Source organism: Palaemon carinicauda, chromosome 10 (assembly GCF_036898095.1).
Source record: "Palaemon carinicauda isolate YSFRI2023 chromosome 10, ASM3689809v2, whole genome shotgun sequence".
Classification (NCBI taxonomy): domain Eukaryota; kingdom Metazoa; phylum Arthropoda; class Malacostraca; order Decapoda; family Palaemonidae; genus Palaemon; species Palaemon carinicauda.
This window is the reverse complement of record NC_090734.1, coordinates 93,474,751-93,491,483: the sequence shown is the minus strand read 5'-3', so window position 1 is coordinate 93,491,483 and position 16,733 is coordinate 93,474,751. Positions and strand designations below refer to the sequence as shown.

The 16,733-nt window shown below is 36.5% G+C and overlaps 1 protein-coding gene across 1 annotated transcript; it reads right to left on the bottom strand.

Moving 5' to 3' along the window:
* Window positions 1-351: 351 nt before the first annotated feature.
* LOC137648127 (myb-like protein N) lies at window positions 352-765 on the bottom strand. The gene has a single exon (XM_068381062.1). It carries the CDS (start codon window positions 763-765, stop codon window positions 352-354), a length of 414 nt encoding a protein of 137 aa, XP_068237163.1.
* Window positions 766-16,733: the final 15,968 nt, after the last annotated feature.

The window sequence follows — 16,733 nt, the reverse complement described above, 5'->3', positions numbered from 1 at the left end:
GTAGTGGTAGTAGGAGACAAGTAGTATTAAGATGTGAAGATAACGTTATGGGTGGTGTTGGTGGTAGTAGTAGAGAAATATGCAGAGGTTGGTGGTGGTAGAGGAGAAAAAGAAGTAGTGTGATACAGGAGAAAGGGGTGGTGTTGGTGATAGCAGAGATAAAAAAATGATGGTGGTGGTGATAGAGAGGAAAGTGGGTAGTGTTGTAAGTGGTTGTGTTAAAGAAGAACTGGGTGGTATTTGTTTTAGAATAGCAAATAGGTGGTGCTTGTGATAAAAGACAATGTGGGTTGTGGTGGTAATAGAGAAGCAAATGGGTAGTGGTGGTAGAGAAAGTGGGTGGTTGTGGTTTTAGTAGGTGTAGAAAGAGTGATAGTTGTGGTGGCAGATAGGAGAAAGAGGGGTGGTTAATGTGGTAGTAGAGGAGGAAGTGGGTGCTGATGATGGTATAGGATAAAGTGGGTGGTAGTAAAATATGAAGGTGGTGGTCTTAGAGGTGGAAGAAACATTGGGTGGTAGTGGGGATAGATAAGAAAATGTGAGGCGTTGCGGGGGAGGTGAGATTCTGTGATGGTGATAAATGAAATATTGAATAGTGGTGGTGGTAGTAGAGAAGAAAGTTGATGGTTGTGGTGGTGGTGGTGAGTTGTTGGCTGTTATGGTGGTTGTGATACATGAGAAAGTTGATGGTAGAGGTGATTTTGGTAGAGACGAATGTTGATGGTGGTGGTGGTTGTGGTTTTGGTAGAGGAGAAAGTTGATCATGGCAGCAGTGGTGGTGATGGGAGATGAGAAAGTTTATGGTGGTGGTGGTGGTTTTAGTAGAGGAGAATGTTGATAGCAATTGTGGATGGTGGTGGTACCGTTGGTGGATGGTATTGTTAGAGGAGAATGTATATGGTGATGGTTGTGGTCGAGGAGAATTGGGTGGTGATGGTGGTATAAGAGTAGAGGGTAGTGGTTATGGTAGAAAGGAAGTGGGTGGAAAGAGTGATAGAAGATAAGCTGGGTAGTAGTAGTAGAGGGAAAGTGTGTTGTTTTGAAGGCAGAGGAGCCAGTGGATGGTGGTGATGGTTTTGGTAGAATAGAAAGTAGGTGGTAGTGGTAAAGGAAAAAGTGGTTGTTGTTGATCATGGAGGTGGTAGGAGAGAAGCGTTGTTGGTGGTGGTAGAGTAAAAAGTTGAAAGCAGTGGTATCGATAGAGGAGAAAGTTGGAGGTGGTGGTGGAGGAAAATTTAGTGGTATTAATGGTGTTGGTTGAAGTTGAGGAGAAAGATAGTGTTGTTGTTGGTGGTAGAGGAGAAAGTCAATTTTTGGTGATAATGAGGAAAGTGAATGGCGGTATTGGTAGAGGAGCATTTTGTGGTGGTGGTGGTAGTATAGGCAAATGTGTGTGGAGGTGGTGGTAAAGGTGAGTTGGGTGGTATTAGTGGTGTAAAAGATAAAGTAGGTGGTAGTGGTAGAGGAAAAAGTAGATGGTGGTGATAGAGGAGAAAATGTGTGGTTGAGGTGGTATAGGAGCAAGTGGTTAGTGTCTGTGGTATAAGGAAAAGTGATTGGTGGTGATGGTGTTGGTGTTGGTAGTGGAAGAGAAGAAATTTGTTGCTCATGTTGGTGGTAAAGAAGAAAATAGTGGTTGCTGGTGGTGGTGGTTTAGGTGGAAGTGGTTGTGGCTGGTGCTATTGAAGAAATTTGATGGTGGTGGTGGCGGTAGAAGAGAAAATTGGTGTTGTTGATGATGGTAGAGAAGTTAGTTGTATAAGGTATCTGGGGTGGAGGAGAATGTTGGTGTTCTGGTGGTGGTAGAGGAGAATGTTGGAGGTGTTATTGATGGTAGGAGAGAAAGTTGGTTGAGGTGGTTGTGGTGGAGGAGAATGTTGTTGTTGGTGATGGTGGTAGAGGAGAAAGGTGGTGGTGTTAGTTATGGTTGAGGAAAAAGGTGGTGGTGTTTGTGGTAGTAGAGGAGAAAGTGGATGGAGGTGGTAGCGGAGAGTGTGTGGTTGCTTGGAGGTAGTGGTAGAGGAGAAAATGTATGGCAAATGATATAATGGATGTTAAATGAGAAAAGCGGTTATGGTTAATGAGAAATAGTGCTTAGTGGGGGATATTAAATAATAGGTATTGGTACATCAGAAATTGTCGGTATTGGCGAGGAGATATAATGTGTAATGGTTGATGAGAAATTATAGGTAATGGTGGTTGAGAAATAGTGGTAATGGTGGTTGAGAAATAGTGGTGTTGAGAAAAGCATTGGTGTTGGTAAATGAGAAATAGTGGTGTTGAGAAAAGCATTGGTGTTGGTAGATGAGAAATAGCGGTGTCGGTTGATGAGAAGGGTTGGTGGTGGGAAATGAGAAACTTATGGTGATATAGGAGAAACGTGGTAAGAGGGGAAGTGAGTGGCATTGGTATAGTCTATGAGTAACTGGTGGTGGGTGAGCAGAGAAATGAGTCATTGTAATTAATAAAGTAACTATACCAAGAATTTATTTTGTATCTAGCTAAACCCCTATAAAAAATAATAGCAGAAATATATACTGTAAGTTGAAAGAAAGTTATTTTCCAGTTTGAAGTTTTTGAAAAGAGGAAAAATATATAGCTTAATTTTCAAATTTCAGTGCTACTGTTTCATAGAAGTTATGGAAAAATGAAATAAGTGAGGTAATGAACACTGAAAAAGTAATGACCGTAACTAGAGGGAAAATTCAAGCGCAAGAGTTAAGACAAAAACATACTATGTTATTAAAAACTAATGTACAATATTTTTCATATAAATTGAAAAATAATTAAAGCTAGGATGAAGATATATAATAAACTTACACCTCAGAATAATCGTGAACAGTATAGAGCACACTGGCAACTTGAAAAATTCTAGCGAAAAGATAGAAGTACAAGAATTCTATACAGACAGTGGCGAGAATTGGTCAGTTTTATATATAAACCAAATAGGACAAAAAGCAAATGACGAAAGCAAAACTATGACCATAAGTCGCAAGCAGTAGGATTACTGTATATAAAAGGAGGAATTGTATTGGTAAACCAAGTTGAAAGGATACCTTTAGAGAGGAGAAGGTTACAGAAGGTAGAACATGATAGTGAGAAGTACTGTGATCTCCAAGGAGAAAAAAATAAAACAAAGGATTAGGTAAAAAAAGGAATATCAAAAAATTGATAAGGAGAAAAAAGAGAAATTCAAGAAGAGAGGAAGTGGAGTAAAATGTAATTAAGAGGATGTGGGAGAGGTGGATTAGGATAAAATTAAAAGGAGTTGGAGGAGGAAAAGGTTAAGATATATATGAGGAAAATGTTAAGAGGAGGCAGGGTGACAAAACGTTCTTAGAAATAGGAGGAATAGAGAGTTTAGAGAAGGAGGTGTATTTTAAGAGTAGGGAGAGGAGAAGGAGAAAACTAAGATGAAGTGGAGAATGGAAAAGTTAACGAGGAGGCAGAGAAATTTAATATGAGGTACAAGTGGAGAAAGTTAAGAGGGAGAGAAACCTAAGAAGAGGAAGAGAAGAAAGAGAAAGTTAGGCAGAGGAAAAGAAGAAAAAGTCATGAGCAGGAAGAGGAAAAAGTTGATAGGAGAAGGAGACGTAGGCGAAAATTTGGAGGAGAGGAAAGGTGAGAGGAGGAGGAGGAGACTTTAAAAAGAGGATGGGGAAAATTTAAGAGGCGTATAGGCGGAGTAAGTTGAGAGGCGGTAGAGGGGGGGAAGTTAAGAGGAGAAAAGAATGAGAAAATTCATGGTAGGTAGAGGAAAAGAAAGTGAAGAGGGGATAGAGAAAGAGAAATCTAAGATGGTGTAGAGGTAGTAAAAGTTAAGATGAGTTAAAGGGTGGAAAACTTAAGAGGAGGAGGTGGATCAGCAGCAGCAGCAGTAGCAGGAACAAGAGAAGGAGCAGGAGCGGGATAGGGTGGAAAAAGTTAAGGGGAGGAAGAGGGAGAATAAGTTGAGGGGAAGAAGAGTCAGTTAAGGGAAGACAGAGGGGGAAGTTAAGAAAAGGGTGCAAAGCAGAAAAATAAAGTAAGAAAAGGAGATGGAGGAGAAACTTAATTGGAATTGGTGGTAAAAAAAAAGTTTAGGAAAGGATGTGGAGAAAAACGTTAAGAAGGATGTGGTGGAGGAGGAAGTTAAGATGAGGAGGTATAGAAGTAAGTTAAAAGAAGAGGAAATGTAAGAGGTAATGGAAGAGAAGAAAGCTAAGAGAAGGTCAAGGAGGAGAAATTTAAGTAGAGGAAAGTGATTTGAAAGCAAGGAGAAGAGAAAGTTAAGATGAGGTATAGGAGGAGAATGCTAGGAGAAGGTGGAAGAGGAAAAGGTTAAGAGGAGACAGAGGAGAGCTTTAAGAGAAGACGGCAGAGGTGAAAGATGAGGTAAGAGACGGAGGTGGAGGAGAAACTTATGTCGAAGAGGTGTAAAAAAAAAAGTTCAGAAAAGGAGGTAGAGAAGAGAGTTAAGAGGATGTGGTGGAGGAGAAAATTAAGATGATGAGGTGGAGAAGAAAATTAGGAAAAGAAGATATAGAAGAAAGTTAAGCTGATGAGGTAGAGATGAAAATTAGGAAAAGATGATAGAGAAGAAAGTTAAGGAGAGGAGGAGAAAGTTAAGAAGAGCTGTAGGAGGAGAAAGTTAAGTAGAGGAAAGCAATTTAAGAGAAGGGAGAAGAGAAAGTTAAGATGAGGTAGAAGAGGAGAATGCTAGGAGAAGGTGGAGGAAGAAAAAGTTAAGAGGAGACAAAGGAGAACTTTAAGAGAAGGAGGCGGAGGTGAAAGGTGAGGGAAGAGACGGAGGTGGAGGAGAAACTTATGTCGAAGGGGTGCAAGAAAAAAAGTTCAGAAAAGGAGGTAGAGAAGAAAGTTAAGAGGATGTGGTGGAGGAAATACTTAAGATGATGAGGTGGAGAAGAAAATTAGGAAAAGAAGATATAGAAGAAAGTTAAGCTGATGAGGTAGAGAAGAAAATTAGGAAAAGAAGATATAGAACAAAGTTAAGGAGAGGAGGAGAAAGTTAAGAAGAGCTGTAGGAGGAGAAAGTTAAGATGAGGTGAAAGAGGTGAAATCTAAGAGGGGATGGAAAATGAAAAATCTAAGAGAAGATGGAGGGGGAGGGATTTAAGTACAGGAGAAGAAAACTAAGTAAAAATAAAGGAGAAAATTAAGATGAGGTTGAAGAGAAAAAATCTAAGAGAAAGTTGAAGAGGAGAAAGGTAAGAGGACGAGAAGGAGAAGAAAGTTAAGAGGAGGATGAGAAGAAAGTAAAGTGGTGGAAGAGGAGAAAGTTCGGGGGTGGGGGGGATAGAAGAAAGTTAGGGGGTGGAAGAGGTGAATGTTGAAAAAAGAGGAGGATGAAGAGGGGGTCGACAATTGAATGCACAAAAGACTGCAACGAATCAAACAGAATTACCAAAACGAATAAAATAACCATAACTTTCAAAGCCAAATACTAAAAATCAAAGACATTGGGTTTTGTGACATCACCAGTTTTCTGGTGACTTCATAGTGACGTCATACGCCTGGGCTATTGTTTCTGTACCATTTCAGGATATTGTTGGTTGAGAAAAGTATGTGACTTTTATAGCGTCAAGTTAATAGAATCTTACCACATGAACTTTATGTAAAAATGATTTATAGAAATGCTTTAAATTTCACTAAATCCACATATATTATAACTTGAAAGTGGTTACGAGGGGAAAGATAAACAAAAAAAAATATTAAAAAAATTTAATATGATATATTTTTTAGCTTTTACTTAAAACAACTAGTTAACAGAATGATCATCAGGTCATCTATCATCATTGATCTATATCTGATAGAGAGAGAGAGAGAGAGAGAGAGAGAGAGAGAGAGAGAGAGAGAGAGAGAGAGAGAGGGGGAGAGAGAGAGAGAGAGAGAGAGAGAGAGAGAGAGAGAGGGAGAGAGAGAGAGAGAGAGAGAGAGAGAGAGAGAGCATACATTTAAAAGTGGGTACTGTACCTACCGTGTGTCACGCGATCGTACATAGTAACGACATTTCATTTTGTGGATATATTATGCTCGTATCTTGGTCTCCTCTCACACTGATAAGAACCTGAAATAACGTCTGTTTATCTCACCTTTAACTGTTAACCGGTGCGGTGTAGGTTAAACATGAAATTGCCTGTTATGTCTTTTATGCCCTTTTTGCCTGGGGTTTATGTATATATAAATGGAAGTTCTGTAAAAAAGTTACTCAGTTGCCTTCACGGAAGTTGGCGCTGCCCCATCGAAACTTTTGTCGTTCGACAGTGGAGAGGTGTTTGCTTGGTTTCAGCGCGCAAATGTCCAGTTCCGCACCAAGAGTGTGACTCGCTAAACAACCAAAGCAGATTATGTTATCGCGCCGATACCCGAGGACACCTTCCTGGAAATATCCGACTGGCTTTGTGAACAAGGACCCACCCCAAAAGCGTATGACCCCCTATAAATATACTTTCTGCAGCAGTATTCGTCGTCCCCAGCCGCCCGTACAGCAAAGCCTTTCCAGCTTTCTCAACAACCGTTGGGGGACCAAAGAGCTTCGCTCGCACTCAAGGAAATGACCAGTATCGCTCGCCTGCAACCTGCCGCAGACAGCTCTCTTTGTAAGGTGAACCTACTTTTTGCCCTTTTGATACGCCGTTTACCTAAACCTGCATGCTCTGCCGTACCCCGATATCGATAGTTTACCCATAGAGGACTTGATGTTTAAAACATACGCCCTTATAAACAGCCACTTCATGATTGTCAGGCAGTAACGTAATTTTAAAGTAAAATCTTTTTTTTTTTTTTTGCCTTTTTGCACTGATGGCTTTCATTTTTATTTTGTTTACAATTTTGTAAAGCTAAAATAAGTATTTTGCTGTTGGTTTTACATTAGTACATATATTTTGGTTAAATGTAGTGTTTAATTTGCTTTGGTTTAAATGTAATGTTTAATTTGCTTTGATTGAAAAAGCTTAAGTATTGTGGCGCCATCTATTGAGTGCACTTTGAAGTGCGGCCTTCCTCAGTATTTTTACTTCCTTGGCAAATTTTTAACTCATTTATTTTTCTTTGTGGTGACTGGGAGTGTTGTAAGGAGAGGTGACTTGTGACTCTCCTAAAGTATTCTCGGGAGTCGAGTTCAAGGCCGTTGAAGACTCTGGAGCTGCTGATCTGCCTATTGTGGATTATTATTACAATTTGTCATTGAGCTGCTTCTTAATGTGAAAGGCAGTTTACCTGTGAAGCTACGTGTGAGAACAAGACTTGCAACTGTGGTTCAAGTGATCTACTGCTTAACCTGGACATTGGCAGGTTGGTGTAGAGCAGGGCTCGAGAGCCTTTTCATCTTTGATGGATATATCTACTGTATCAGCACCAGAGTGGTCTTGTTGGAGCAAGTAGGGAGGCTTCTCTCAGGTAAGAGGAACATCCCCTGTATTTTGTCGAGCCGTAGACTGAAAGTGCATATCCACCAACGGTTGTGAAGGGCTGTTCTACTGATGAGAGTGACTACTTGTGACCACATTTTTGAGCAGCAAATGGACTCATCTATATCAGTACCGGTCTGTGTCATAGAACCGATATATTTGTGCATTTAACTATATGAGAGTGTTGTAAGATGATGTACTTTAATATTAAGGTTTAGAATATTGTGATATAGGTAGGATTATTGTTTCTTTTTGTATGTTCTTCCACTTCTTTCCTTTCTGCTTAGTAATAGGTTAGCATGGTGGGTAAAGGCTTTTGGGTACCTTAACATTAAAGATTTGATTTCCTCACTATGAGTAGGATTTAGTTTTAACTTTAGGTGACTCATTGAGTTAATCGATTGCATATTGTACTTAATCAATTTATTACTTTTTTTGAGCCATCAGTGTTAGTACATTTATTGTTGTAATAAATATTGTGAAATTTTTGCCCTTGTGTCTTTCTGGTTTTCCTCGCTCCTACTGATTTGTGTTTTTGTCACTGGATTTGAGAATAAGATAAAAGAACCCGTTATGGCTTCCTGCTAGAGGGGGTTCGTAACAATGACCTTCAAGACCTCCATCAACGCGTCCACTCCTGACAACGAGGACGCCTATTCAACGTCAACCAAAGCTGACGTGAATGCCGTAGGACATACACGCCTACCCCATGAAGTGCCGAATCGACGACGAAGCCACCCATCACCCACCACTCGCTCGCGCCCCAACACACGACTTTTACACCCACTTACTGCCTCCCATCGGCCACAGTATTGCTACTACCACTACACATTTGGGGCAACAGCGAAGAAATGTGCCAAGGATTGTCAGTGACCAAAAACCATGCAAGTAGGCCATCGCTCATGGCGGTGGCCTTCAATGTTTCTAATCTTTTCTTTTCACATGCTGCAGGAACGGGTTGTGATTTTTGGTAAACACAGGTGCTTGTCGTTCTCTTTTGCCAGGGCAACTCTTCAGGACACAATGTAGTCTGTCTACGTCTGCTGAGGTTTGTCCGGAAGCTGCCTCACATTATCGTTTGGAAATGGTAAATCTAAGTGGAAGTTTGTCGTTGCTGACGTCATATTGCCAAACCTCGGTGCAGATTTCCTCTCTCATTTCTACCTCTCAATTGTGGATACATCATTAGCAAAATCTCCCGGGCATCACCCTACATCAGACAACTGCCTACAAGCCCGCTGCCAATGGAATGGTTGAACCTTTTCATCGCACCCTCAAAGCAGCTTTGATGTCCCGATGCAAAGATTCCAACCGATTTATTCAGCTTCCCTGGGTCCTCTTGGGACTAACGACCACTCCTAGAGATGCCATCTTCGTCTCGGCAGCTGAAATGGTGTATGGAGACACGTTGGTCGTCCCTGCCAAATTTTATCCTTTTGCAACCTCCTCCAACGATCTCCAGCGCATACGTCACGTTATGGGAAAATTCACTCCATGCCGTCAGACTTAAAAGCCCACAGCCAAGCATCACACACCGACAGACTTGCACGCTGCAATGTACGTCTTCCTACGCAACGACACTAGCAAGCCACTGCTAACACCCCCTTACACGACCCCTTTCCTTGTGATCCGACGCAGTCGGAAAGCATTCCCACTAAACATTCGTGGCAAAGAAGAGTTGGTCTCCATTGATCGTCTAAAACCTACTTATCTTCTGCCCAATGACCCGCCTACAGTTCGCCTATCTAGATCAGGGCACCGTATTTAACATGTACTGTATGTCATTTGTAGCGGGGTAGCCATGTACCAACCATGTTTCACATGATCCTACATAGTAACGACATTTAGTTTTGTGTATATATTACACTTTTATCTTTGCTCTCTCCTTGCACTAATAAGGACCTGAAATAACATGTTTGTATTTCTCACCGTTAACTGTTAACCGGTGAGGTGTCAGTTAAATATGAAGTTGCCTGTTATGTCTTTTATGCCCTTTTTTGCCTGGGGTTTACATATATATATATATATATATATATATATATATATATATATATATATATATATATATATATATATATATATATATATATATATATATATATATATATATATATATATATATATATATATATATATATATATATATATATATATATATATATATATATATATATATATATATATATATATGTGTGTGTGTGTGTGTGTGTGTGTGTGTGTATGTATATACGAAAGTTCTGTAATAAAATTACTCAGTTGCTTTTATCCTGCCTTTGAGTCACAACCTTCTCTCGGCCCGTCATAGTACCAATAAATAGAAGCGAATGAACTGAGACTTATACATCATACTATAACACAAGACTATCACTCAAGCTGAAGTTAGGGTATAATAGAATTTCCTTCGCTGAAAATATTCTAAATATTATGAAATATTTACAGACGAAAACGAAAGCTGAATTTAGCTGTGCTTATTGCCTTTCCAAGGGTCCAGTCACATGTTATTTATGATACTTAATATTTATAATATTAATCTAACTAGATTATTATAATAGTTATTGCATAATCGACTATCTATAGAGCTTAGCTTGACTATACGCCAGTATGCGTTGGCTGCTAAATAAAACTTATTTGATCCAATAGCAAACACTAAAAGCAAGCTTTCTTTTTAATTTACTCCACAAAGTTACCAAACGTCGTGAAATTACCTCAGAACTATTCAACCTGTTTATAATTAACTGAAGTTTGATATTCTTCAATTTCACAAGAGTGACATTTCCCTTTGTGGCTTTATACCAGAGAGAGAGAGAGAGAGAGAGAGAGAGAGAGAGAGAGAGAGAGAGAGAGAGAGAGAGAGAGAGAGAGAGAGAGAGAGAATTTATAATCATCCTCTTGAAAATCTAATGTAGTTAATGTATTGCCTATAAGAGTTGAAACAAGATCATCATACACTATACCTCCCTTTAAAAGTAACTAGAAAACTTAAAATCTCACTGGGTAAGTGGATTAAGAGTTTCTACAATTAATTGCTTATTAATCCCTCGCAATATTTCCACTTTATTAGTCTTGCTCTTGACGTATCAAAGTGGATTATATCTATTGGTAAGATTATATATTATACCATTATATAAGCACTAGCATTAAGGAAGTGCCTAAAGAAACAAGAATATAGCATTGAAGTTATACAACTGATAAACTGAGGTAAGTAAGATTACTCAAGCTATTTAGTTCATTGTAACAATATGATGAAAGGGAGCTGGAGGTGTTAACTTTGGATAGGAAATAGTTAACATCAAATTAATTAATACTGCTAAGCCTGAGTATATGTTAATGTGCACTGGCTACTTATTATAGTTTTCTATTTGATTGAAGTACAGTTGAACTTTGAAAGCGATCATCAGATTTACTCTAGCTCGTTACCTTAGATCTCTTCATTTTTGTTTCAACTGCCAAAGTTAATTATTTGATGAAAAAGTTTCCTCCTCGTTTTAATAGAATGGATGTGAAAGTTTATAAAGTTAATTATATCAGTGAATAAAAAGAGAGAGCCTTATCTTATTACTTTATTCTATGTTTGGTTTCCAGCAGGTTCCTCTGTGTGAAGCACCTCGTATATCCACCAGAGAGTTGCTAATGCATCTTCCGGTGTATTTTGCATCTTCCAGTCTTGGATGGTCTGGGATGAATCTTAGGTATTTATCGAGCTTATTCTTGAATACATCTACGCTCATTCCTGATACGTTTCTTAGATGAGCTGGCAGCATATTAAATAGTCGCTGCATTATCGATGCTGGTGCGTAGTGGATTAATGTCCGGTGCGCCTTCCTTAGTTTTCCTAGTATAGTATTGAGCACTGTTAATATACCTCAGCTTGCTCTTTCTGATATTTTTAGCTCCATGATGTTTTCAGTAATTCCTTCAATTGGCTTCCATGCTTGTATTATCATGTAGCGTTTTCTTCTCCTTTCTAGACTGTATTGTTTTAAAAATTGCAGTCTTTCCCAGTAGTCAAGGTCCTTAACTTCTATTCTAGGAGTATAGGACCTTTGGACACTCTCTATTTGTGCAGTATTCTTTTGGTAGTGTGGGTACCATACCACATTGCAGTACTCGAGTGTACTACGTACATAAGTTTTGTGAAGCATAATCATATGTTCAGCTTTTCTTGTTTTAAAGTGTCTTAATATCATTCCCATGTTTGCTTTACATTTAACAAACTTTGTTGCTATTTGGCCGTTGCATAACATATTCCTGTTTAACATTACACCAGGGTCTTTATTTGTTTCCTTGTTTGTGATTGTCTCGTTATTAGGTCCCCTGTATGCATATTTCATTCCTTCTCTGTTTCCATAGTTTATCGATTAGAATTTTCCGGAGTTAAATGCCATCCTATTTATCTCCGCCCATTCATATATTTTGTTTATATCTCTTTGTAGTGAATTCCTATGTTCATCACAACATATTTCTCTACTTATTCTTGTGTCATTGGTGAAACTTCTCACTACAGAGTTTTTAACATTACAGTCTATGTCTAAGATCATATTAACAAACTGCAGTGCAGCTAATACCGTATCCTGTAGTGCGCCTGATATTAGCTGATCTTCACCTAATTTCTCGTCAATTGCAACCACTATCTGTTTTCTGTTTTGCAGAATTTCTTTTAACCATTGTCCCATCTTTCCCACAATATTATGCTTTCTCATTTTTTTTTCTCTAATATATTATGGTCTACCTTATCAAAGGCTTTTGCAAAATCTAGATAGATCTCATCTGTGTCTTTTTCATTTATCATATTTTTGTATATGTTTTCACTGTGTGGTATCAGTTGGGTTTGTGTACTTTTTCCAGGCACAGAACACCTTTGACCTATATTAAACAAATTCTATGGCAAAGGCCTAAAGAAAACTTTCCAGTACTGATTTGAAAATGGAAACAATGTATACAAAAACAGACTCTGCCAATAAACTCAAGATAACGCTGAAGAAAGACCAGTGCCAAAACATGGAAAGAACAAACCATAATTTATCATCACATGATGAAACAGGTAAGTGTAAAAAGAAGCCTAAAACAATTTAATCTTGTATTGTGAACGTATTTTACATAATATACAAAATTCATTTCTTCCATATTAAATGTAAATGGACTCAATACTTTGAATAAGCAAATTCAAATAAACTTTATATTTCTTTATAATCTATATATGATTTTCGTTCAAAAGCACAATATAAAAGAGAAGGGAAATTTGAATATGTTAAAAAAATACTGGGGAATTTTGATTAATTATACACATTCTTAAGGGTGGAATATCTAACTATTTGAACAAAATATCTAATATGAAAATTTAGAATTCTGAAAACGATACTATTCAATTATTAAATGTTTATGCACCTGTTGGGAATAATAAGAGAAAAGAAAGGGAAAAATTATTTAGTACTGATATTTTCGATTTCTTAAGGAACTATTTAAGCAAAATTATAATGGGTAGAGACTGGAATTCTATTACCTGTATGAGAGATTGTTCTAATTCCGATAATGAACTTCTATCAAAGTCATTAGTAAACTTGTGAAGCAATTTGAAACTCACAGATGATTGGGATTCATCACCAGGTGGAGTATACTTAGGGAGAATTATGGTTCAAGGCTGGATAGGTTTTATCTAAAAGATTTACATAACCATGTGGCAAATATTTGAATTATGCCTGTTAGCCGGCCTGACCTTTGTATTATAGTATTAGCTTTAAAAATAGAAAAGGTAGCGTTGCCAGGTAAAGGGTACTGGAAACGTAATAGTAATATTCTAGATACAGATATTGTAAGAAACAATTTTCTTATGATTTGGAATAATATCAAGAGGAGCAAAGATAGAGTTGGAAATATTTTGTGTTGGTGGGAACATGTGAAAGATCAACTGAAGTTTTTCTTTAATATGTGTTCAAAGCAAAGTAACCAAGCAAAATATGGGGTATTGAATTTACTGAACTACCAGTTGAAAGATGAAATAGAAAAAGTTCTATTAAATAAGGATAGATTTTCGTTAGTGAACTCTTTGAAATTAAGAATAAATAGTATTCAAGATGAGATCTGTGAAGGAATCAAAATTAGAGCAAAGTTGGATGATAAAATAAAGGGTGAATAAGTTTCAGCGTACCTATTGGGGAGGGAGGAAAACTTTGGATCGTATGTAGATAAGATAAAGACGGATGATGGTACCGAAATAGGAAACCATGAAGGTATTGCTTTAAATGTAAGGGTATATTTTGAAAAGCTTTCCAAAAAAGAGAAGTGTCACAAGTCTTATCAAGGCCTGTTTTTTTTTTTTTTTTTTTTTTTTTTTATGTAGTAGATAAAGTTATTCATGGAATGAGCATGATATTCTAACATGAGAAGTGACAGGGTCTGAAGTATAGAAAGCATTGAGAGGAATGAAGAACGGCAAAAGCCCGGGCATGGTCTCACTGTTGGGTTTTACAAAAAGTTTTGGAAAGAAATAAAAAACCTTTTTGTAAGCTTAGTAAAGTTTATTTTCAAATATAAGACCATTTTTAGAATGAATAAAGGCATAATAACGTTAAAACTTAACTTTTATTACAAGCTGAAGGCCAATAACAATGCTAAACGTAGATTTTAAGATAATAACAAAAATATTAACTAAAAGATTGAAGAATGTGTTACATTTACTTATTTCCTGCGAGCAGTTTAGTTGTGTTGATGATAGGTCAATTATCAACTTAAATTTCATTATGAGAGATATTATGATTTATGCAAAGGATAATGATAAACAAGCTACGATAATGAATTTAGACTAGTCTGAAGCTTTTGATCGTGTGGATCATGACCTTTTATATGCTATACTGAGCAACTTTGGGTTTGACCCTACTTTCATTCAGCTAATACAAATGTTATATAAAGACGCTGAAAGTTTAGTATGCAGAAATGGTAATATTTCTGATCTATTCCCTATATATATATATATATATATATATATATATATATATATATATATATATATATATATATATATATATATATATATATATATATATATATATATATATATATATATATATATATATATATATATATATATATATATATATATATATATAAGTAAGGCAATGATGTCCATTATCCATGATTTTGTTTATCATCTACCAGGATCCCTTTTACAGGATGATGAAAAGGAAGCATGTAGACATGTCATTAGATTTGCCAAATAGTTGAAAGGTTTCTGTTCTAGGATATTCTGATGATTCTGTTATCGTAGTTACTATTGACAAAGGAATATTAGAATGTTTTAATATAATTAAAGATTACGAAAAGGCAAGTGGTGTAAATTTAAACAAATAAAACTTCCATATTAGGTATTGAGAAAGGGAGAAATAAATCATAATGTCCAATAAATGGATGTCATTATATTCATAATTCCTGTAAAGAACTATGTTTATCATAGTAGTAATTATGAAAATAGTGTTAATCTAAATTGGAATTATCTAGAGAGTAAGATAAGCAAAGTTGTAGGTATATTTAGAAATAGGAAGCTCATTGTGTTTCAAAAATGTATTATAATCAATTGTAAAATTTTAGCAACATCGTGATATGTGTCACATGTATATACAGTTCCACAGGATTGTGCCAAACGAATACAGAGGAGTATATTTAGATACCTATGGAATGGAAGCTGTGGAACAATTGCAGGAAATACCATATTTTTACCAAGGGCAGAGAGAGAGAGAGAGAGAGAGAGAGAGAGAGAGAGAGAGAGAGAGAGAGAGAGAGATGCAACAAAACAATAGGAAGTTCATATTTCTCTACCTGCTCCAGAAACTCTTGCTGTGTGTGTATATGTGTGTGTGTGTGTGTGTGTGTAAATATCAACAAAACTGATATTTAATACTGAATTCCATTTTGGGAATATATATCCACTGGAATTTATTTATGGTATAGCTCCTGGCTGAGCGGAAATTCGAACTGCTGCCACCTCAGCCAAAACCCTGCCTGCGAGGACTCTACCAACTAAGCTATCAAGATAGCTCATATATATATATATATATATATATATATATATATATATATATATATATATATATATATATATATATATATATATATATATATATATATATATATATATATATATATATACATTATCAACCATTGATAATCCACGGCAAGACAAAGATCTTAGATATGTCCATCCATAAGCGTCTGTTTATGGCCTTTCTATGTCAGTCCACACGAGTAAATTGTCTTAGCTTACCAATCTATTGTATTCATATCCTTCCTCTTCTTCGTCTGCGATCTCCAAGATCCCTTCTGTTAATATTATATTCCATCTATTACCTTTCTTTTTCCTTATATGTACTTCAAATGTCCGTATTTTCCTCATGTGTTGTTAAAATATCCTCTGCTTCAGTTTGGTCACAAATTCAAGCTGCCCTTTTTTGTCTCCTAATGTTATCCCCAGTCATTATTCTTGCCATAGTTCTTTTATTTGTAACTAGCTTATCATCTTAGGCTTTAGTAAGGCTCCGAATTAATATTGGTTAATATTGTTAGAGCTGTCTCAATCAATAATTTTCTTTTTAGTGAAAATATATTTTACTTTTCATCATCTCACATTTTTTACCAAAAAGGTCCCTGTCCTAAGCGTATCTTTTTTTTTTTTAAATCTCGGTCTCAAGTCCTGGTGAAACACAGTGTGCATTAGGATTTTATCTCTGTTTTACTATCATTAATTTTAAGTCCTAAAATTCTGCTTTTTCTACTTAAATCTTCTATAATCTTTTGCAATCACAACCATGAATCACAATATAAATGTATGTCATCGGCGAATCTTAAATTGTTAAGGAATTTTGCAAGGGGGTTAATTACTATATTTTCCCATTCTTAGTTCCCAACAACTTCTTATAAGCATCCTGTAAATAATCCAGGAGAAATGTGGTCTTCCTATCTAACTACTTTCTTAATTTTAAGTTTTTTACTATATGTAGTTTTGAAGTTGCCGTGGTTCCATTGTAATTATCATCAAGTGGTCTAATATAAGATTCATCCTTCCCTTGCCTTTGAAGTACTTTCATTACTGATTCCGAAGACTTGACTGAATAAAAAGCTCTCCCATTGGCAATAACTGACATTCTTATTAGTACGTCATACTCTGTCGATTTCTCCATTAGCTGGATTATTACAGAGATATGGTCAGTATTTTACTATTCGGTTCTAAATCTCACATGCCCTATAGATTGTTTAAAGTTTAGCAGCAATCCTGTACAAACTAATATGATCTTTGAAAATATTAAATCTACAGCTGCCTATCTATCTATCTAATGT

Bases quoted from the DNA above. Each gene is read 5' to 3' on its own strand.
- LOC137648127 (XM_068381062.1), bottom strand. From the start codon at position 765: ATGATCAACTTTCTCCTCTACCAAAACCACAACCACCACCACCATCAA.